The sequence below is a fragment of the Cheilinus undulatus genome, linkage group 20, assembly GCF_018320785.1.
Source record: "Cheilinus undulatus linkage group 20, ASM1832078v1, whole genome shotgun sequence".
In the NCBI taxonomy this organism is placed as follows: Eukaryota; Metazoa; Chordata; class Actinopteri; order Labriformes; family Labridae; genus Cheilinus; species Cheilinus undulatus.
This window is the reverse complement of record NC_054884.1, coordinates 37,627,791-37,651,871: the sequence shown is the minus strand read 5'-3', so window position 1 is coordinate 37,651,871 and position 24,081 is coordinate 37,627,791. Positions and strand designations below refer to the sequence as shown.

The following is a 24,081-nucleotide window of genomic DNA, read 5'->3' as shown; positions in this document are numbered from 1 at the left end:
ATAAAGCAGCATTAGTTTTAATTTAGGGACATTATTTCACTCTGCATAAATCCAAATCCAATATTTACTCTCTGTTTAGGAGAGCAGCATGCCAAAAAGATCTGACTTTGCTCTGACTACTGAATAAATCTCTGTTCTTCAACTATTAAAATTATTTCCTGACATCAGAGCCATGTATGGAGAAGAAAAAACATGAAAACCTCCTTTCTTTGTACAAATCTAACAAAAATAAATAAGCTGTCATCTCATCTGATTTACACGAACAAATACCACCAGCATTAAAAATGTCTTTCAAGTTCATTTCAGGCCTCATGAGAAGGCCCCGGGGCCGACTGGCAGATGGCCACAGTTGTGCGTCCCTGGGGTCAGAAGTGCTCGGGGACCGTGGGATGGCGGGTGTTTTTGATTAAAAGGAGGGGGCCCGGGGTCAAGAGGGCTTTCTGGCCCTGTGAGGTGATAAGGGGGTGGAGTCCCGCTGTGAGCGCTTGTTGTTCCCGCTGTACAGAGAGGAGATGGAGGCATTGGTGGGGGTGTGCTGTGGAGGCAGAGTGCGGCGTGCATACAGCGGACCGCCCCGCAGCAGCACCACGTCCCGCACGGCGCCTCGAAACGGCTTGCTGACGAAGCAGTAAAGGAAGAAGTTCACGGCCGTGTTGAGCATGGCCAGCATGTTGGACAGGTCGTAGGCCAGGTGGACTTGCCAGTCTCTGTGCACGGATGACACATACAGGTGGTAAATGACCACGACTGTCCTCGGCGCCCAGAGCACCGAGAACACAGAGGTGATGGCCAGCAGCATGGCGGTCGTTTTACCAAGTCTTCGAGGAGGCGCAGACTTCGGCCCGCTCTCCTCCTCACAGCGCTGCTGCCTCTGCCTCACCCTGAGCGTGTGGATGATCAGAGAGTTCAGCACCAGGAAGATGCTGCACGGCAGGAAGTAGATGATGGTCACGTGTGTCCATATGAGTACGGTGTCCAGCGCCGTGGGCGGGTGGCTGTTTCTCCACATGTCCGACCACCAGAAGAACGGCACGCCAGACGCGAACGACAACATCAGCACCACCCCGATGATCTTCCTGGCCCGGGCCGGGTAGCTGATCTGGCGGTGGAGGAGGGGGTGGCACAGCGCCACATAGCGGTCTACGGTAAGGGGCACTGTGGACCAGATGGAGGCGTGGTTGGCGGCAAACTCTGCAGCGCTGACGGAGTGCAACAGGAGTGCAGGGACCTCACGGTGAAAGACCGCCGTCTCCAGCAGGAAGCCAACAAAGATGATGAAGAGCTGAGAGAGAATATCTGAGCCCGTCACCGCCAGGAGGTAGTAATACAGAGTTTTCTTAGTCCGGCACGCCAGTCTGGATAATGCCACCGCCGTCAGGATGTTCACTGACAGAAAAGAAGACAGAAAACAAATAAATTAAATCATTTTTATTCATTATAGTTCCGTTATTTCCCATCTGCAGCTCTGGAGAGAAAACATCTGAAAAAGGTTTTAACATTGACTAAGACAGAGTGGGTGGATGTACCAGTCAGGCTTTTATAAAGCTGGTCCTATCTTCTATGTCTGCCTTGACCAACTTCTAGGCTCACATTTACACCAAGGCCACCAAGCCTCACTTAAAATGCTCATAGTTCCACCCGGTATTACCACATGGAAGGATGGAAGGCTGCCCATAAGGTTGGATGACAGGGATTATGGTCCAATTTCAAGTTAAGTCATAATTACGATATTTCATTTTTAACCTGGATAATAACGTCTCTTATCAAAGGAACAAAAATTGAATTTCATTTATGCTGTAGTACAATATATCCTTTTTCAAAATAAATAGAATAACCTTTTTATTGGTGATGTTAATGATGTGGATGGGCATATTGAACTAAACAATTCAGAAATTAATGTCAGACTGCAAAGCAAGGCCATAATGATCACAAACATCAGGATATCAGAAAGAAAAAAAGAGAAAACTCCAACAACATTAACTGAAAATAATACACAACTGTGGAAAAAGAGCAAAAATTGGATAAAAGTCAAAAAAAGAAGTGGGGAAGATTGGTAGAGAGCAGTAAAAATTGAAAAAAAAAAAAAGAAACAGTAGAAACAGTAGTAAAAAAAACCACTGAAAATGGCTGAAATTGGTTAATAGTGGCAAAAAGGAGCAAAAAGCAGCAAATATGGGATAAAAGTGCCAAAAAGAAGTGGTGAAAGGCAAAAAAAATAGTGGAAGAATTGGGTGAAAAGCAGCAAATTTGGAATGAAGGGCTAAAATAAGTGGCAAAAGATGGGTAAAAAGATGGACAGAAAGTGGCAAAAAAAACCTGTTAAAAGTTGCAATGATGGGTGAAAATCTGAAAAATTGAATAAAAGTCTAGAAACAAAGTGGCAAAAAATGGCTGGTAAATGGAAAAATGGGACAAAAATGCCAGAAAGGGGAAAAAAGTGTCAAAAAGAAGTGACAAAAGATGGGTAAAAAGTGGTTTAAATGGACAGAAATTTGCTAAAACCCTGCCTTAAGTTGCAATGATAGTTGAAGAGCTGCAAAATTGGATGACGACTAGAAAGGAAGTGGCAAAAAAATGGCTGAAAAGTGGCAAAATCAGACAAAAAGGCCAGTAATAAGATTAAACTGCCAAAAAGTGGGGAAAGGCGAGGAAGTGGGGAAAGGTGAAAAATGACAAAATAGTGGCAAAAATGGGTGAAAAGCAACAAATTTGGGGAAAAGTGCCAAAAAGAAATTGCAAAAATGTGTTAAAAGTGGACAAAAAGCAGCAAAAATGGGTAAAAATTGGCCAAAGTGGTCAGAAAAAGGCAAAAACATGCCTTAAGTTGCAATGATGTGTGAAAAGCTGCAAAACTTGGACAAAAGGCCTAAAATAAAGTGGCATAAATTTGTGAAGACTGCCAAAAATGAAACAAAAGTGCCAGAAAGCGGATAAAAGTGCCAAAAATAGGTGGCAAAAATGGAAAAAAATCAAAAAATTTTCGCACTGATATGTGAAAAGTGGCAAAAATTGAATGAAAGTGAGAAAAGAAGTTGATAAAATGGATGGAAAGTTGCAAAAAGTGCTGAAAGTAGCAAAAATTAAGGCAATCTCTTCAGCAAATCCTGGGCTTCTGGCTCAAGTCCTTCTTCACCCTCATCTCAACTGCTATTCAATTTCTGCAAACTGCCCCAGTGACAGCTGAATGTCCCCATCTGAGGACGCCAACAGAACCACATCATCTGCAAAAAGACAAAATCCTAAGGCTCCCAAACCTGAAACCCTTATTCCCTCAGCAACACCTTAAAGACCCTGTAAAGTGAAAATGAATCTGTATTTAGGTTTGTTGTACGACAGGTCACTGTGTTATGAACCCCTAACTCAAATTTCAGTCAAGTTAAACATCTCTAAGTTTATAAAATTAAGCTTCAAAATCATGAAAAATGAGCCAGTAAAATCTGCTCCTGGAGGTGTGGGCGTGTCTGTTGAATGAGCTGAAGCCACTCAGGAAGACACAATCTGTAGCAGATAGATTTGGCAAATTTCCCTCACAATGAACAAAAACAGCATTTAACTGACTTTTAACTTTCAATAAAGGCAGTGACATCAGCTAACAACAGACTGCACTGAGATAAACTGCTCTGTGATTTTATATTGTAGTGTTAGAGTGGCGGGGTCATTCCCCACTGTGGGCTCATGACATCATGAACCCACATATTGGCCCCGCCCACATGAAACCAAGCCAGGAAAGAGGTGAAAAACAGCCTAAATCCAGAATTCAGTCACATGTAGATCTCAGTGTTTTCATGTGTTTACAGTGAAAATATTCCAACATCTCTGATGTGTTAAGACAAAAACTTTGGATTTTACTTTACAGGGTCTTTAAATTCCCTTCACAACCCACGGGATAAATCCAACTTTTTTAACCTGCACTTGCTCCATCGAGAGTAAAATTTAGCATAATTCAAACTTAGGTCCAGTGTAACTTTCTCTAAGTCTACCGCTGTTTTTAACGTTTAACTTAAAGGCAAAAATAACGTAACACCCAGGTGTAGGACCAGCCGGTGCACTCGGTCTCAGTGGCTTATATATTGTTACCAGACTTACATAACTGGTGGAATCTGAGTGTTTTTAACTATTTAGCTGTTCTCTGAGAACATAATATCTCTGTGTAGCATAAGCAGGTTTTTTTTTAGAGAACAATGGATTTTACTCGGCTCAGATTCTTGTTTTCGCTGTGGTCAGCAGAGTGAGTTACATAATAAGACCTTTTCAAGGTTGTGGTATTATGGACATGAAATGTGCATTTAAAGCAGTTTAAGTTACAAACCATTGATCTGACTGCTCTTTGGAGCATCTCTAATGCAGTTTATGTTCTTGACAGTATCTTCAGTCCTCATTTACATACGTTCTGTCATCAGAAGCCGATTGTTGTGCAGCTCTTTGGTCTTAAACATCACCAGTCTTATTAAGACCCTTTCAGGCGTACGGATGTTTACTGAAGCTCTCGGGTCTTTTGATTTATTTCCCTTTGGGGATAATTAAGTGTTGGGACTGAATGCACCAGTGACTTTTATTGAACAGCGCTCCCTTTAAATCCCTGCTGGATCAATACCAAATCACCATCTTCAACTCGGAGACAAACCCCAGTAATGAGAATGATGCTGAAGTGAAACCAGAGTGACAGCTTTATCTGTTTGAATTACAGAGGCTCTGAATGTGGAAGGAGAAGGATTCAGGAGCGTTTGACCGGAGCGGTCTGTGAATGAATAAATAGTCAGTAAGTCAAACGGAGTCATCATAAGATGATTTGATTATTTTAAAGGAGCCATCATGCTTGAATGAGCGACAAGAATGATCTATCTCACAGCTCCATTAGAGCAGCGTAATGTACCTCTAACTCACTTATCTATCGATTTCTTCTGCTGTACCTCTCTCTTCTGTTATAAATAGAAATAAATGCTGCAACTCAAACTGTATTCACTTTACACCACAGCTGTGGTTGAGTGCTAAAGATACTAATAAAATCATGGTGTGCAACGGTTAATATTCTGACCCTAAAATATCTCTCTAGTTGAGCTACTAATAGTCAGTATTACTCAGGATTAAAGCTGTCAGGATACCAAAGAGGGCCCTAGTACTGTCATGTTCCTGCAGCATGGGGCTGTTTCATTCAGCTGCACAGCTGATGTAGAAGTATGAGTCTTAAAAACACTAAAATCATCCATAAAAGCCTGTAGGATGGACTTCAGTATCTGCACAAAGTGGAAACAAATTTTGACCCAAATGGTTGCCGTTGTCATCTCTTCTTCTTTTTGGCTGATTTATTAAACAGCTACAGTCATGTGCACAAGTTTCAGGCATGCAAGGACTCACCACAGGCCCTGCATGCCATTACCTGGGCTGGACAGAGGGCAGAGTCAAGCTAGACACTTGCCAGCCAAGGTCAAGCTCGATGGCATCTCTTTTGTCCAGACCATTTCACGCCTGGTGGTTTGCTCAGCTAACACCAGTGGTGTCCAGACTCTTGGGACATTCACAGCAGAGCCAGGGGCTCATGGTGACCCTAATACCCGCTCAGACTGTGCCCTAAGTCATGCCTACCAGCCACATCCACCCCTGACTCCACCCTAAAGGGGTGACTTTTTTATTTTTTCAACAGATTCTTTTCCCGCTCACAGGTAATATGCAAGGACATTAAGAGGATGACAATTCGAACTGCCTGATGGTGCCCTCAGGCGCCTTACTCGGCACCTCTATGCCTTACCTCAGCCTCTATTTTCTACCCAAACATGCCAAAGAGCTCTGCACAGTACTGCATGTGCATACCACCATCTAATGCAGTGGCTTGCAACTGGTCAGGCATCAGGAACCACCACCAGATTCCATAGATGGTCTGTGTCTAGATCTGGTTTTGTGTTGGTGGCTCTGTTTGTTTTTCTCTCCCTCTCATTGCAGGCTGGTTGGGGAGGGCAGGAGCGGTGGGCAGTCACAGCTGCAGCCAGTTTTCCAGCAATCAAGATCTTGTTTTAATCACCTTGTGTCGAATGTTTAGAAGCCAGAGTATCCCTTCATCTTAATGTGGTAACCCAGCTCTCTAAACTTCAAATTCAGAGTGCTTCGCAGCTGATTTTTCCAGTAAATGTTTCGACTTATCTAATATCTTATTGTCCTTTCTGTTGTAACGCCTTCTGCTCCCTGCTAGGGCTTCTGCCTCTCACCAGCCAGCTAACTCACCTTCGCTTGCACTGTTAACTTCTGTAAATACACTCTTTTCACCAACAAGTTGGCTTGTGCTCTGCTTCTGGGCCCAGTAATTTCAAGACTTTTTCAGGACTTTTTCCACTTTAGAACATTAGAATAACTGCGATTAATTGTTTTAAAGCACCTGGTATCTAAAAGTTTCTAAGTATCTAGTATTTTGGCAGTCATTGAGGGTGTTCTGTTCAGTCGGCCTGCACTTAATATCTTTTTATTGCAATGGTGAAAGCCAGCTGTTGCACACATCTTCCTTCCGTGACATACCTGGTACTCCCACACAGAGCAGAACGCTGTAGTAGATGACAGGAATGAAGCCCAGGACACATTTGGACTTCTGTAGCTCCTCGGGTTCCTGGCCCAGCTCCTGGTCGCCGGACGCTGTCACATTGGGCCAGTCGATCATGACCGTGGTGCTCGACCTAGAAAAGAAACGGGAATTTTAAATGTAAAATAAAGGAGTTTCTTATGTTTCAGTCCCGTCACAGGTGGAGCTGGTGTTCTCAGAATAGGACAACAAATGTATCAAAATAGATATCTATGAGATTTCAAGGATTTTAATAACCTGAATATTTAAAATTAAGTGTGGCTGACTAAGTAGCCTTATATTTGTAGATAAGGGCTTTAGTTTGAACACATAAACCCACCTTTAAATTTTGCTTGTTCTATCCAGGGGTAGAATGCCCCGATTCTTGTTGGAGTGGGGGGGTAGGGTGACATTCTAGGGCTGCAAGGCCCCTAAAATGTAGATTTTCCAGAGGCACACTCTAAACTCCAAAAAGACGCTAATTTGATCAATTTAGTGGCAGCAATAATAATAACAAAAAACAGTTATGCTACAGACCGAACCCCCTGAGATCTACGCTAACTTTCAGTCATTTGTCTCACCTGGACTTATTGTCTTAAATAGCCTGTAAAACATCAACCCTGTGGTACATAGTCATGATCTAAACATCCTTTTTCAAGGCTAAGAATATGTATGCTGCAGTAATGTCACTGGAATTATCAACTTATAAGACAAATAAAGACAAAAGAAAAACTAGACAGAAATTTAAACACACAGATTTTCATGGGTGGCACACAGTCAACAATAATGAAGGGTTTCCATCACACAGGCTTGTCCCTCATCTCTAAGTTACCAAAAAGTGGAAAAAAATAATCATATTATGACAAAAATTGTCAAAATATTCACATAGAAACTAGTTCTTGCACTTTTTGGAATTTATTCAAAGCAGTTCCCGTCTGCAGAGACACATCACAGCCTCTCTGTGTCTTTTTCTCTCCATTATAAACTCCTCAGGCTCTGTAGTGCCACATTATGTAATAATGTAATACATTTTCAATTCATTATGTAATAACACCGCATTTTGTAAGCCACTAAGTGGTTAGGGTTAGGGCAAGCTAGTAGGGTGTACCCTGGAGCCCACCTTAAGTCCTAGGGTTAAGGTTAGGTGTTCAGTCTAGAGCCCTGAAGGGGGGTTAGGTTTAGGCATAAGTCACTAAGCGGTTAGAATTAGGGCAAGGTAGTGGGGTAGTGCATACCTTGGAGCCCACACTAAGTCCTGTGGTTAGGGTTATTACATAATGGGGCGTTATTACATAATGGGGCGTTATTACATAATGTGGCGCTACAGGCTCTCTTCTTCAGTTTTAAAGTATTGAAACATGCGCAGTTTAGCAAAGCTTGACATAATGACGGAACAGCCTGCCATTGGTTGTCACAGTCCGTCATCATTGTGGGAAACATTATGGTGGCTAATGCTACGGCTAGTGGGAGAAACAATAGAAAAATTAATTTAAAAATTTTAAAATGTCTCATACTGCGACACCTGCCATGGTGTCACTGAATGTTCATTGTTTGTCCGAGTGAGTGGAGGGGGTGTGGCTTAGCCATAGGTCAATTATTCTCTGCTTAATTTGAGGATGTTTTAACAATTTTTTATTATTTGTTTATATTGCAACGTCTAATGATTCCTGACAGTCACATCTTTTAGTGCCCATAAAGATTCTGTTTTTAACCTCTCTAAAGTGCTGTGATTGTTTGGTATGAGTGGTGCTCCGTGCTTAATTTGCATTAGGTCAGCTGTGTTTGCTTTCTGGAGCTCTTTGCTGGTTTTCAAAGATAAACTGTGAAAACAAAAAGTCAGTAAAAACCTCTGAGTTTGGACTCAGTCGATTAAACTGCAGGTCCACAACAACAGATGGGCCGTCAGCGCTGACCTCGTCACCCTCCACCCTCCCTTCAGTCATTATCGTCCCGTCTCCTCGGCTCACCTTTTCACCTGGGAGCCCTCCATCCTGTTTTTCTCCTCCTAATTTACTCCACTCATCCGTGAAGCCGTATTTGGGCCGTGTTATCTCTCTGCATGCTTAACCAACGTAAATATTGTCCTGGAGCCACATTCAGGCGGTCGGTGTAATCGGGCTCATGACGTGAACGGACAATCTCCATTCTGACATTTGGTCATATTTAGACACTGCCATCGTAAAGGATGTTTGTCTGCCGAACCTCTGCTGAGTGACTGGCACATTTTATGGTGTATGGCAGGAATGTAACCATAAAATTGAGGAATATCTCTGCGCTTGGCTGCTTTAATTCACCTCAGCACTATAAACGTGTGGAGAGGCATGGATCGAAAAGCAATCATCATGATCAATGGTGTGGCCCGGTATGAATGGCCTCATTCTTCTCCTAAAACAACAGGGAAATTTAATTTTCCTTCAGAGGAGTATTTTCAGCTTCTGGGTGGACAGCGGTCTGAAAACTCTGCTTTGTATTTAGTGAAAAATGAGAACGTTTAGAGATGATGCATCGGGTTTGTTCAGCGTGAAACAGGAGGGATACGTCACTGGAGTCAACCACATTTCATCCACCACCACCTTAATTGGCTCTTTGACTGACGTCATCACCAAAAGGCAAATGAAGGTCTCTGCATGTTTTAGTAAAAGGTTTGAATGTCTGGTTTTAATCCCATTTACGGTGCATATGAAAGTATTCACCCCCTTTGGATGTTTCACCCTTTTACTGGTTTTATAAATCAGTCACTGCCAACATAATTCAGCTTTTCTGACAAAAAAATGTCAAAGTGAAAACAGATTTCTACAAAGTAAAGACAATTTAATACAAATCTGTAATGTACAAAGAGTGACTTCATAAATTTTCATCCCCTTTAACCCTTTAAAGCAGGGGTCACCTTTGCACAAGGGCCAGATTTAGTCTCGCCAGAGACTCTGGGGGCTGGACTTTCAAATAAACAAAAATTAAATAAATATTTTGGTCTGATTAAATATTAAATATTAAATATTGTAGTAGTATTTGCATTTTCAAAATACAGGAAATTTTTAGGTATTACAGTGAGATCTATCCCTATTTTCTTTAATGCAGCAGGCCACAAAGAGACCCCTGAAAATCCCAAATGATGGGCCCAACAGAGTTGTGATTAAGCACTAATGTTAATTCATTTTTGACTCTTTCAACCCCTTTCATTACTTCATTTGACCATTTCTGCAACATTTTCTGCACCTCAACTTTTTGATAATTTTTGCCACTTTTAAACAATTTTTGCCACTTTTGCCCATTTTGACTCCCTTTAACCCATTTTTTCAACTTTCCTGACAATTCCTGTTCCTGTGTCCCACTCTTTAACCCCTTTTTACTACTTTGCCAGGCTATTTTTGCAATATTTTTTGCCACTTTTAACTCATTTTTGATACCTTTGTTTCTCTTTAAAACCATTTTTCTTTTCTCCAACCCTTTGAACCAATTTTCCTGCACATATTTGCCCCTTTGTGCCACTCTTTCACCATTTTTGCCACTTTTTAACCCTTTTTCATTACTTTTTTTGTTCCATTTCTCTCTCTAATAACTCATTTTTTATGCTTTTTGCCTCTTCTTTCATCTTTTACCATTTTTCTGCCACATTTTTACCTCTTATCCTGCACATTTTTACCCCTTTGTGCCACTTTTGTATTCATTTTTGCCACTTTTTAACCTTTCTTCATTACTTTTTTTGCACCATTTTTCTTACTAATAACTCATTTTTTTAAAATAATTTTTTCCTTCATTCCTCTTTTACCATTTTTTTGCCACATTTTAACCTCTTTTCCTGCACATTTTTACCCCTTTGTGTCTCTCCACAACCCATTTTGCCGCTCTCTAACCCCTTTTCATCACTTACTCGGGCCATTTTTGCAACATTTCTGCCAGTCTTAACTCATTTTTAAAAATATATTTACTAATTATGAATGACGAGTGAATTTCTGTTAAACAGGTCAACATCAGATCATTCTAAAACTATTTCAATTGTAAATTTTTTGGATGGATTTAACAGCTGCAGACATTTGGAGCCAAAAGACACTCCTAAAACCATAACATCTTCTTTTCCTCCTTTTCTGAATTTAATGATCTTCTGGGGGCCGGACAGGAAGCTTTGAAGGGCCTGATATGGCCCTCGGGCCGCCAGTTGATGATCAGTGCTTTAAAGCCTGTTGTATTATATTTGATACTTACTTTTATGATACCTCTATCTAATCAAAATGATCATAAATCACTAAAAAAAAATTCTGAATACAATCTGATAAATGATAAAAATGCCCTCAAGTGGATTATCAGTTACCAAAAACACCTAATGTATCAAATGAGATTAAAGATTATAATTTTATGGAAATTTAGATGTTTTTGAATTTTATTAGAAAGTTAAATAAACTTTTCAGTTCCAAAAATTTTCTGGCTATAATTTGTGTTTTCAGGCTTTAGTGGGTTAAAGTGACTGACCTAATTCAACAGAGTTCCAGCTCACTGGTGCTAGTAGTCTCACAAATAGTGAAATGGGGATCAGTATTCCTGGCTACCATTACACCATGAATTCAAAAGAACACCAAACAACCTAGAGAAAAGGTTATTTAAAAGTATAAGTCAGGAAAATGGATACAAAAACATTTCCAAGGCTCTGAACATCCCCCAGAGTTCAGTTAAATCCATCATGAAGAAATGAAGGACCATGGCACATGTGTAAATCTGCCTAAATCAGGCCATCCTCACAAACTGAGTGAGACTAGTGAGAGAAGCCACCAAGACACCTATGACTACTCTGAAACTCTACTCTGCAGACTACAACTGTTGGCGGGGTTCTTCGCCAGTCAGAGCTTCAGAGAAAGACGCTGCTGAAGAAAACTCAGATTCAGTCTGGACTAGAGTTCACCAAAAGGCATGTGGGAGACTCCATGTTCAAGAGGAAGAAGGTTTTGTGGACTGATGAGACCAAAGTGGAGCTTTCTGGCCATCAGACAAGACGCCAAACACACCATCCCCACTGTGAAGCATGGTGGTGGCAGCATCATGCTGCGGGGATGCTTCTCAGCTGTCGTCCTGAAGGGTGAAAGCTCCACGGAAATGGTTTAAAGACAACAAGGTGAATGTTCTGGAGTGGCAGAGTCAAAGCCCAGACCTCAAGCCAATTTAGAGTTTGTGGCTGGACTAGAAAAGGGTTGTTCATCCCTGATTTCCATGCAACCTGACAGAGTCTTAGCAGTTTAGTTTTGTATAGAAGAATGGAGTAAAATTGCAGTGTCCAGATGTGTAAGCCTGATTGAGACCTATCCACACAGACTCAGTTCACACATACAAATGTGTTTCATTAGCACTTTAAAGCAGCATTAGGTACAGTGTGACCCAATCATTAAGATGACATATTAGAGAGACTTCATTCTCTCTAATATGAATATGAGTGCACTGTTTAACATGAGATAAGCCGGTCTATACTCCCACAAGATTGAGCAATCCATTACTGTGGGGCTTTAAAGGAGAAAAACACCTCCAGATAGGTGTCATGGCTCAGTACTTCCCTTCAGTCATCTTAGACAAACACATAAAGATCATAGAGGGCTTTTCTTGGGCTGTTTTAGTGAATTTAGCTCATATCAGCATGCACACATGACACCACAGCAGATTTTCTAGCAGCTCTGCAGCACTGTTAGAAATATATATGTGGCTGGCTGTACACTTGATGATCCTAGGCCCAGTTTGGGGCCCACCTCACCCCCCACTCCTCCACTCCACAATCAGGAGGATTGTTGAGGCGTGTCACAGCTGATTATTTGCCCCTTAAAAATCCTTAACTGTGCAGTTATCTTACAGCAGATCCCCCTGATTTGATCTCATGTTCATATTTATGATACCAGATCGAGCTCCAGTAAGAGAAGCATCACTAACTGGATGATTTGTACGTTCATAGCCCATAAACATGGCAGCAAACATAAACATGATTCTGCTCAAGGCCTACAGGAATACTGAAAAGACGACAAGCTTCTGGTATTACAGCAAGAATGCCTTTATAATGTGTCATACAAGAGATAACAGTGGGGCCAACAGCAGGTAGTGGTCTTACAGTCTGGCTGTGGACTCAGAGGTTGTGTTCTTAAAAATGCGTGCTGAAGTGTGCGTCCTCCTATTATGAAAATGTGTTTGGATTTCTGGGATCCGGCCTTTTTCTTAAATACCATGATTGTTGTTTTTTGTAAACTGATGTGAAGGGCCTCGTCTTGACAGTGAGAGATTCTGCTGTAGCCCAAGTTCTGATGGCCATCTTTGGTTTTGAAAGCGAGTTTTCTTTGGTTTGGTTCGGGTCTTTTGTTTTCTAAAATGTGGCAGGGGATTACATTTCCATGCTGCCGCACACTAACTCTATCAAAATGATAGACAAACTTAAAGTCTGAGCCCAAATAAGGACAGGTGGGAGTCTGAGATTAAGAGCTAGGTAGAAGAGCAAAAGATTTGATTCCTCCCCCACTCACACAAAAACACTCAACTCTTAACTCAGAGAGAGCCAACTGATGGGGTTGACCCTCTAGCACACATAACCCCACTGAACCGAGCACCAAGCTGCTCCCTCTCAGAGCAGCTGATTAGTAACAGCCCTCACCTGGGCGCAGCAGCACAGGTGAGCCCAGTTCTCTAACGGGGGGGGGGGACCGGGTTTGTGGGGAAAATCACCAACTTCTGAACGAGTCTAGGCGCTCATAACAGACTTTGATGTCAGTCCAGTTCAACAACTATATTAAACCCTTAAGGGGCGACTGGTCTGGAGAACATGTGTGAGCTCAAATACACACCCAGGCCTAAAAATGAATGCTGGTATAAATGAGGCTGACAAATGAGTAAACCAGTGATACTCAAAGTGTGGCTCTTTCACGTCTTAAATTGACATATTATTCCCCAGAAAACCTTTAAAATGGAAACTTTGACCTCAAGAATTACCCATCAATCATCACATTAATCAGTTTGTTCCCCACACTTATATAGTAGGTTTTAATGGTCAAACTTAACTGTCAGCCTTTTTTTTTTTTGACACTTTTAATCCATTTCTGCTGCTTTTCGACCATTTTTACCACTTCTTGTTGCAACTTTTTGACCATTATTGCCACTTTTTATCCCATTTTTGCCATTTTTCATCAGCTTTAGCCACTTTTATCCTGCTTCTTTTCAATTTTTTGCAGCTTTTTGGCCACCTGTAACGTATTTTTTTGTGACTTTGCAACCATTTTTTGCCACTTTTCACCCAGTTGTCTCCATTGTATGCCTATTTTGCCGTTTCCCCCTCATTTTTGTCACTTTTTTGCAACCTTTCACTTGTTTTGACTTTCCAGTTTAACCCATTTAGATCAGGGGTGTCAAACACAATCACAGCAGGGGCCTAAATCTGAATTTAGGTCTATTCTGAGGGCCTAACAGGGTCAAGATTTAACTGAAAACTGTCAACTGTGTTCTCAAAGGGAATGAATTTTGGGGGAAATTAAACAGTGATGATAAAGGATTTCAGGATTTCTAAAAAAAAAAAGTCAAAATGATTAAATATCACAGCATCAATAAATCTGAGATAAAAAGTCAACTTTCAAGTCCTACAGGTCAAAATACAAAGTTAAAAGTCTAAATAAGGTTTTAAAAGGCAAATATATGAAATAGAGAAATACAATTATGTGCTTGAAGGTCAAGGTATGAAATAAAATACAAAATTTAAATTTTAAACGTCAAAATAGAAGATAAAATTAAAAATTGGGACTCTTAAAGGTCAAAATATGAGATAAAATTCTCAATCAGGAGTTTAAAAAGTGAAAACATGGGATTAAAAGTTAAAATTAGGAGTTTAAAAGGTCAAGATTTGATTTAAAATGAAAAATTATGAATCTAAAAGGTCACAATATGAGAAAAAAGGTCAAAATTATGAATTTAAATGTTAAAAATATGAAATAAATACTCAAAATCCCAGTCCCAAAGTTTGTCATATTCTTGAAAATATGAAATAAAAACACAAATTAATTTCTTTCCCTCATTCCTGACTTTTATCTAATTATTTCTACTCTCTACTTTGTCAGATTTTTTAACTTAACAAGGTTAAATTCAGATTTTTATACTGGAGGAAACTGCAGACCTCACAGCAGCAGACTAATTCTAATTAAGATATGACCGTAAAACTGCACCCCAGGCCGCATTTGGCCTTGAGTTTGACACCTGCGATTTAGACTGTGGCTCTTAGCAAAGGCATTTTTTCAACAATTTAGCTCTTTGGTTGAGCAGGGTTGAGTAACGCTTAACAATATCCCAAATCCCTCCAAAATGTTATCTATAAGTATAAGAAAAGAGCCCAAAAACACCTCCATCCTTAAATCTGTATGAAACATAAGATTCAGACGGCTCAAACAGGTGTTGTCTCTGACAGATCTCATGCTGGATGTCCCAACTTTCTGAGGAACACTTCGCTGGAGAACATCAGTCTTTCATATCAGAGCTGTCTGGAATAATCCTCAGAGCTGATGTTCCCTCTCTGCTGAGCCGTCATACATGTGATAAAAGTCTTAAAAACACTGAAGGCTCCAGCATTTTCTCACAAACACTCATCATAAATTAGAAGAAAACATGAGCTGAGCTCAGCAGCATGTTGTTTCTGAAGCCTGTTGTGTTTTCCTTTAGAGCACTTTGTTGTTGTGTCTATTAATAAAACCCTCTCAGATTTAACCCCTTGTTGTGTAACGCCATCCCATGGTGGGATCAGATGTCCTATCCACTATTTATATGAGCATGGGAGACGTATAGGGAGTCATGTCTGCAGGGTTTGACCTCAGAGAGGAAGAGAAACCTCTCTCTATAGACAGATTTGTCTCTGCACTGTGTTATCATTACATAGTATGGTACAACAAAAGTCTAAAAAACAATTTTCTTCAAAGAAAATTTACATAAGTGACAATATTTACAGTCTCTGGAGGCTAAAGGTGACATTTTTAGATGTTTGTTTTGTCTGAATGATGCTACAAAACAACCAGGGAGCATGAATTCTCTTCTATAAGATTTATTTAAGGCTTTATGCATTTTATTTTGCAGGACAGTGGATAGAAAGAAAGATAATGATAGACAAGCATGTTAAAAGTAAAATCTATGATGCTTGATGTTCCTGTGACTACAGCTGACCAGATTATTCAGAAGTTTAAGGTCATCGGGACTGTAGCCTACCTCCCTGGACGAAGATCTGGATAATAGGAAACAAAGAGTCCAGAACAACTTCCAAAGAGATTAGAGGTCAACTTTAAAGTCAGGGTACATCAGATATTCTTCTGGGAGACTGTCCTTGAGTCAGATGAGAACTAACTGGAGCTTTTTGGGCAGTCCCATCAGCTAGATGTTAACAGACGCAGAAATGAAGCAAAGATAATTAGACTGTGGTGAAACATGGAGGAGGCTCGGGTGTGTTCTGGGGCTTTGCTGCCTCTGGCACAGCCTGATTGAATCTGTGCAGGGTCCAATGAAATCTCAAGACTGTCAAGGCATTCTGGAGCCAAATCAAGCAGCAACCTCCGGTCCTGAAAAATGAAGCCAATGCGGAAGTGCAAAAAATTGCTATACCGTGAGTGTCCACTTGAGGCTGGCTGCAGGAACATCGGAAGTCCCGTCTGGACACATGTTAACCAGCCGTTTTTTACACTAGAAATAAACTGGTTTACTGCCTGGTTCAAAATCACAAACGTGTCTCATTAGCTAGTGTCTTATTGTGCTCCCACTGTACAGGGGGTGAATTTTTTGTACCACGATCGTTTGGATTATATTTAGGATGAAAGCTGATTGGTGCGTCTCATTTGATTGACAGATAGCTCGGCAGACGGAGGCTCTGTTTCTGTTAACCAGAATGCTAGCTAGCAGGCTGACAGGAAGTCGCGCTTGGTGGGCGGGCCGTTAGGTTGATCCAAAGTTCAGTTGAGACCACGATTTCAATATGGAAGCCTCCGCAGATGGGGTTCAAGAGCTGTTTGAGTCCGCCTATTGTAAACAGACGGCTGACGTTCAATCCCCTCTACAGTTCATGAGCCAAATGTGCTGCCCAGTGTCAGAAAGCTTGTATCTCCAACAGGATAATGAGCCCAAACACAGAGCTAAGTTCACTAAAAATGGGCATGAAGCATGCATTCAATTTAGTTCTAAGAAATGCATTATACAGTGTAAAGTTAACAGTACCTAATGGTGATGATTAACTGAAATCACTTATCATTTTTAAAGATTGAAAGCTAAGTTTTTGATTAGCTGTGCACAACTTTGGAAATAGCAAGATATATCGGTCAATTTTGCCAAATAAACACCCAAATTATACCCATTACCATGGGAGGAAAACAGGTCTGCTTAAGGCTTCTGTCCACAAATATATTTGTTTTTTTATTTTCCTAGTATCTATCCAACAAGTTTCCTGGTTCATACTCTCTGTGGCGTTATAAGCTGCCAAAAACCCCTCACTGCTGCAATTATAGCAAAGATGCATGGCTTAAATATGATTGAAATAAATGCTAATTCTACCACTGCTTGATTTTTCTCTAAAAAGAGGAAAACATTTTTTCCAATCCAATCTAAAGTTGCTTCAAAATCCTAGTCAGAAACAAAAGTCGCCCACAGTGCTGTTCAGTCAAACAGAAAACACCACATCCTTTTTAAACCAGCAGAAAAAGAACTAGGAGTGCTGCGTCTGACTGGACAGTAAAACCTAAAGTTCATCTGTCCTGGCTGCAGACGTTCACAGGTGATATTCAGCCTCTCAGACACCTGATCCGTCTCCACACGAGCCTCGGCTCAGGAGCAGCAGTGAAAGAGAAAGATGATCGTTATAAAGCAGCGTGTTTTAAAGGCTGCCTGAAAAACGCCCCACTAGGGAGCCGTTATTACAGTTCCTGAGTGATCAATATCGCTGCAGCCACTCCTTTTGGTCCCCTTCAATCATAAAAACAGCAAATGAAATGTGTGAGAGCTCTGTTTCTTGTCATCACACTTTATTCTCCTGGAAGTTTCCTGTGCAGACTAATCACCGCGCTCAGTCCTGAATCTAGACTGTTCTCACGTCAGAGGTGTTTCCTGAAGTCCACCTCTGACAGTGACTGAATCAATGTGACTACGGCATAGACGGCTCCAGCCTCAGCAGACAGGATCCTCTGAGGAGTAAAAGCATGTCTTTAACAGGACGTTAGAGTGACGAGTCAGAGAAGATCAGAGGCAGAGGCATGTTTCTGATTAAGAGACTATTTTTACCATGTTCCCAGGGTCGCTGCAGCTGGAGGCTACAGGACGAGGCTCTGCGGGGGGGGCTCAGTGCCCGGAGAGCTGAACTGAACTTTATCTCTGCTCCACTGAGTCCTCTTAATTATTCATCAAGAGACGAAGCACCTGAAACAACAGCAGCGGGAGATAAAGGATGCTGCCGGCATCACTGTACAGCTGAAATACAAAATGCAAGGGTTCAGTAAGGAGGGACTTTTTATTAAGATGCTTTAGGTTTGGTTATTGAGGCTTAAGATAATTCTCAATGTATCAATCAGTTTACAACAAGATGCACGAGAGGAGGGGAAGAATGAGTAACTAACTGTTAACCAGAAAGACAAAGATGCCCAGTTAACTACCAACTAACCAGAGAAAGAAAGAAACAAAAATGAGTCAGTAGCTGAAATATTCAACCAGGATTCAGAGAGTAAAGGGATAGAATAAGATAACTCACCGCTAATCAACCAAGAAAAACTCAGACTAACTATGACTCCTAACTACAACAGGAGTGAACGGATAACTAAACATAACCCGGGAAAAGAATGAGTGACTAATGGCAGTTAATGAGGGAAGAAAAGATTGGGAGCAGAATGCTGGTTAACCTTAATAGAAAGAGTTACTACTTGCTAGGTAACCAGAGAGTTAACCCGCCAGGTAACTAAGGAAAGAAAGAGTTAACTTGCTAGTTAATCAGGTAAAGAAAGAGTTGATTTGCTAGTTAACCAGGTAAAGAAAGAGTTAACTTGCTAGTTAATCAGGTAAAGAAAGAGTTAATTTGCTAGTTAACCAGGTAAAGAAAGAGTTAATTTGCTAGTTAACCAGGTAAAGAAAGAGTTAATTTGCTAGTTAACCAGGTAAAGAAAGAGTTAACTTGCTAGTTAATCAGGTAAAGAAAGAGTTAATTTGCTAGTTAATCAGGTAAAGAAAGAGTTAACTTGCTAGTTAATCAGGTAAAGAAAGAGTTAATTTGCTAGTTAACCAGGTAAAGAAAGAGTTAATTTGCTAGTTAACCAGGTAAAGAAAGAGTTAATTTGCTAGTTAACCAGGTAAAGAAAGAGTTAATTTGCTAGTTAACCAGGTAAAGAAAGAGTAAACCAGCTACTTAGCCAGGTAAAGAAAAGTTAAACTGTTTACTAGATAACTAAGGGAAGTAACAGAAACTGGCTACTAGTTAACCAGCAAAAGAGAGACTAACTAGCTGCTAGTTAACCCAAATAGTAAGAGTAACTAGTTAACCATAAAAAACAAAAAGGAAACCAGCTAGTTACCCAGGGAAAGAAAGAGAAACTGCTTTCTAGCTAACTAGGAAAAGAAACAGTTCTACCTGCTGGTTAAACAGGGGAAGAAAGAGTAACCAGTAGCTAGTTAGACAGGGAAATGAAGAGTTACTAGTTGCTGGTGAACCACGGAAAGGAGTCAACTAACTATTTATACGGGTCAAGAATTCATAATAGCTGCCAAGTAACTTGTTTTGCCAACTCAAATTTTATGAATAAATGTAAGTAACGTGTTAAAAAAATTAGACAACATGCTGCTAGTTAGCCTTACAAATCCTACTGTCACAAAAGAAAAAGTAACTAGCAGCTGGCTAACCTCATTAGCTTGTACAACCATGGAAGAGGAGGGAACTAGCTGCTAGCTGACTGCTAACTAGCTGCTGGCTAACCTCATTAGCTTGTACAACCATGGAAGAGGAGGGAACTAGCTGCTAGCTGACTGCTAACTAGCTGCTGCTAAACCTGGGAGTTTGTAATGAGTACTTAGCCCATCTAAAGAATGGGTAAGAACCTGCTAGTTTAACACGGAAATGATGATAACCAACCAGCAGATAACCACAGAAAGGATGATTAACCGCTGGTTATTCCACTCAGAAATATCAGTCAGCAGATGAGCTGCTAATGGCTAGTTAAATAATTAGTTTAGATGAAGATGGCAGGTTTGGTACACCTTATTCTAAAGTGTTAGCACTTTTTTTTTAATAAAAGAAATCAAAACTCCTTTATGATTTATTCTAGACGCCTAGGGGAAAATTGTTTCATGTCTCTTTCATCAGATGATTTATTCCAGATGGAAAATGTAGTCCTCGCTGTTAAACCAGGACTTTGCTCCAAATATCGTGCAGATCTGCAGCTTTGTTTAAAGTTCATTCATGAAGGGGCCAAATTCCTGACCTGAGGTCCATGCTGTTAGAAAGAAAGAACCCAGAGGAGCACAAACTTCAGCTTTTTATGCTGACAAAGGCCTCTTTCCTAGAAGCTTTCGGAAGTGAAATATCAAAGAAAACACTTGAAGTAAACTGTGTTAATATGAGAGCAGAGATTAAGACAAAGTCAATTATAACTGCAGCCAGCGGTGAGATAATCCAGGCTTACTCTAAATACCTTTAGGTACTGAGACTGTACCTTGCACCAACATCTGAGGCAATGATGTATAACAGCGCTGATTGCACAAGAAACAGAGACATTTCATCTTTTTACAGCAGAGCGGCTCAGACACTTGTAAAAGGAGATTTTCTTAAGCTCTGTTTGCCCTCGTGTAGTCTGGGTTCCATCCTACCTTCACATCCAGATCTCACAGCAGCTCTCCTGCAGGATTACAGCGCCCTGGAGTCCTACAGGGTCCCCGACATCTCTGCTGGACACTCTCTGAGGAGCCGTGGAGGTGGACGGAGAGGAGGAGGAGATGTCGAGTCCGTGCAGCTGGTGCATCACTGCGATCAGTGAGCGCAGAGAGAGATGAGGGGGAATAAAGAGGGAGAGAGAGAGAGGGAGGAGGGAGGGAGGATGGACAGAGGTGAGAGAGGGAGGAAACACTTCAAAGAAAAAGGGACAAAAAGTGCAAAGAGAAATTTAGAAAGAGAAACAAGTGATGGACATTGAATGTGACAGGGAATAAAAAGCATTAATGTTCTTCCATCTGCATTCTTATTCACCCTGGAAAAGAGACAAAACAAACACGCAGTATGAAGACTAATGGCTCTCCAAATTCCACCCTGCACACTTACCATAGACATGAGCACTAAGTGCTAATAATCATAGAGGAGCTCTTTGAATTGCACGTATTTTATTGCATTTTAGTGACAGCTGATTATGTAACCGGCCACAGCAGCTTAATGTGACTCTAGAACATCATACCTAAATAAAAAGAGCAAAAGTTGATGTTTTTATTTCAGTCTTGCAGATCGAGGCGGTTAATAGCAGCCGGTGGACACTTTAGTGTGCTTTCACGTCTAAAGTTTGTTGGACTTGGTGAGATCAGGGCTGACGCTGCACCACTGGTGAATCTTTGATCTGTTTCTACAGAGCTCTTTATGAACCAACACAGGCCAGGTGTATCGTAGTCACCTGTAGCTCCGGTCAGTCTTTACTGCATGCAAGCATCAGTTATTGTGTGGCGTCACACTGCACTTAGTGGGGCGGATCCACTAGGACTTTTTTTTTAGTGCCAGCTTTAGTGTGAGGTTTTCGCCTGCTAATAGCTCCTCTGTTGCAACTAATCCATTAAAGAAGTTGCACCGATGAGATGCAAGTGCTAAAACGCCCAAAAATTCTGCAAGTCCAGCACATTCAGCGCGTCTTTTGCCACAGGCCAGTGGACATCAGTGGCTGTGCACTACTGTTGTACTCAAGGCCGCACTATCCGAGACCAAGACTAGCCAGAGACCAGAGTGAATCAAGACCAAGACAAGACCAAGAATTCTGGGGGCCGGGACCTAAACTGAGACAAGCCGAGACCAGGACAAGACCGAGACTGAGCCAAGACCAAGACCAGGACAAGACTGAGATGAAGTCAAGACTGACACCAGGACAAGACCAAGACAGAGTCAAGACCGAGATCAAGGCAAGACCGAGACAAGGACAAGACCAAGATTGAGGCAAACCAAGATCAGGACAAGACCGAGACCAAGTCAAGATCTAGATCGAGACAAGCTGAGATCAGGACAAGACTGAGACCAAATCAAGACCGAGACCTAGCCAGGCTGAGACCAGGACAAGACTGAAACCAAGACAAGACCAAGACTGAGACAATCCGAGATCAGGATAAGACCAAGACAGTGTCAAGACCGAAACTGAGACAAGCTAAGATCAGGACAAGACAGAGACCAAGTCAAGACCAAGACCGAGACAAGCCAAGATCAGGACAAGACCGAGACCAAGTGAAGACCAAGACTGAGACCATAAAAATCAATTTAAAATAAACACAAACAGAAAAACTTCCTCCACGTCCACCATTGAGAGGTGAGCCTGTCTGTGAGCAGACCCTGTCTGCTAAGAGAACGTCAAAATTAGATGTTCATATACCAAATAAGAGACAAAAGAAAAGAATAGAAAATAGAAATAGAATAGAAATTTTTGAGATTATGAATCTTTACATTTACAAGAAATCAAATTCAGTTTGAAGTTTGAAACTTGGAAATTTAACATTTTCAAATTTAAGAAGTCTCAAATTTTGATGCTAGTCACTCAAAATGTCAATTCATTATAATTGTTAATCTACAATAGTTTAAGGTATAAAATGTACAAGAAACCTAACTGAAAACAGTGATTGGGTTTTCGACCTTTATTTTACATTTTAGTTTGGGTACATTTACAACTTTTGAATACTTTTTTCTTATAAAATAAAAACTTGAGAATTTTGAGGGTTTTTTTTTTTCATGAAAATTAACAGATATGTATGTATGTATGTATGTATGTATGTATATAGGTATGTATTCATTCCCCTAAAGTGACCCTAATACACTGCTATAATAATGGTTAGTTTATACATACACCTGTATGGCAAAAAGTGTATGGAGGTCTATTATGTTGGGATTTTGTCAATAAAAACAATTGATATTGATTTTGAATATTTCCAGGTGGGTCCTTGGGATTTTTTTTTTTTTTTTGCTTCCCTTAGATATGGGTGGGTGGGGGGCCCTGAAGAAAAAAAGGTTGGAAACCTCTGCCATAGCACAATGTTGTTAATAAAAGTCACTCTTAGGATACAAGGTAACGACTGACTGAGGTGGAAAGAGGAGAAATGAGAAAGAGAGGATGGGAGAGAGAATCAGTGCAGACACCTGGTTTCATTTGGTGTTAAATTGCACCACTGTCACCACTCTGGCCTTTGTGGGTTATTTGTAATGAGGCTTTTGTGCATCTGAGTGGACCAATTTTGCACTGAATTTTCCCTCCCTCTACTCCAGAGTACAGTTTGCTCAGCTGGGTGCTTTGCATGCATTTTGTGTGAAGTTGGCGCAGATTTCCTCTTTGCTTGTGCCTCGTGGATAAGATGCGATCCATTTGCATTTTTCACAGCTAAAAATCTCACAAAAATCTGTGCTATTCTTTGATGGATCTGACCCTTAAATTTCAGTTTCCTGCTTGTTAGAAATGACTACATACTCTTTGCTGCTTTTATTTTGAAAGTAACTGTGGAGCCTTATCATATAGATGAGCCTTTGACGGCTGAATAGTTTGCCTCCATGTTGACAGAAGTCAGAGTAACACGTCATACACTGAACAGCTATCTCCGCTTATAAAGGAGAAAGAATCTCCATCCACATGAGTTCCTGTGTGTCCACACATGTGTCATGGATGTGTCATTGTCCAGGCTGTCTTTCGCCCATGAGTCATCTGAATGAAGCTGTCAGTGTGATGGGGTTAGCTCTAATGCCAGAGAGACATCCTACCTTTTGTTAACAGCTCTGAGGGCTTACTCCTCTCTTCATTATTTATATAACTTGCTTGGATAATGGAGGGAACATGTTTGGATTTTTCCCTTGGAAATGTGGCTGGAGTTTTTTGTAAATTTCTGTTAATTTGATTAGAAATTTATGGGCAATTTTCTAGATTTTTTCAGGAATTTTCTTTATGTAACTGTATTTAAATCTATAGGCCTTTTCAGAAAAATAACTGAAATATATGGGGGATATTTGAGGAGATTTGGGGGAATTTTGAAAGAATTTTTAAATGTTACAGATATTTTTGGTAATTTAGGGGATATATATATATCTTTGGAAATCTCTCATTATTTTAAAGGGATTTTTTTTCGGGAAAAAAAATAAAAGCTCAGGTCTCAGGAGGATATAGCATTAGCTCAAGCACTGCCATGCAAGCTCACATCAGCCAATGTACTCTAAGCATGCTAATGACTAATCGCTCTCATGCTGCGCTCTGTTGCTATCTCTGCAAGCTGCCCTAGCAACCCTCCTCCACCCCAGCTCCTCCTTTTTTTCTGCTTCTGACTTGATCAGTGCCATTCTGTCATCACTGATGCATGCTGGGCTTTACTTTTTTTGC

At 40.8% G+C, this 24,081-nt stretch overlaps 1 protein-coding gene across 1 annotated transcript; it reads right to left on the bottom strand.

Moving 5' to 3' along the window:
* gpr142 (G protein-coupled receptor 142) lies at positions 1-20,506 on the bottom strand. Its single transcript, XM_041816099.1, has 3 exons — positions 20,357-20,506; positions 6,505-6,659; positions 1-1,386 (listed from the first exon to the last, which is right to left on the bottom strand). Exons 2-3 carry the CDS (start codon positions 6,641-6,643, stop codon positions 428-430), a joined length of 1,098 nt encoding a protein of 365 aa, XP_041672033.1. The 5' UTR covers positions 6,644-6,659; positions 20,357-20,506; the 3' UTR covers positions 1-427.
* Positions 20,507-24,081: the final 3,575 nt, after the last annotated feature.

Excerpts from the sequence above, each read along its gene's own strand:
- gpr142 (XM_041816099.1), bottom strand. The coding sequence starts at position 6,643 with ATGATCGACTGGCCCAATGTGACAGCGTCCGGCGACCAGGAGCTGGGC. Across the intron at positions 1,387-6,504 it reads GCTCTGTGTGGGAGTACCAG|TGAACATCCTGACGGCGGTG; the intron begins GTATGTCACGGA and ends CTTTTCTGTCAG.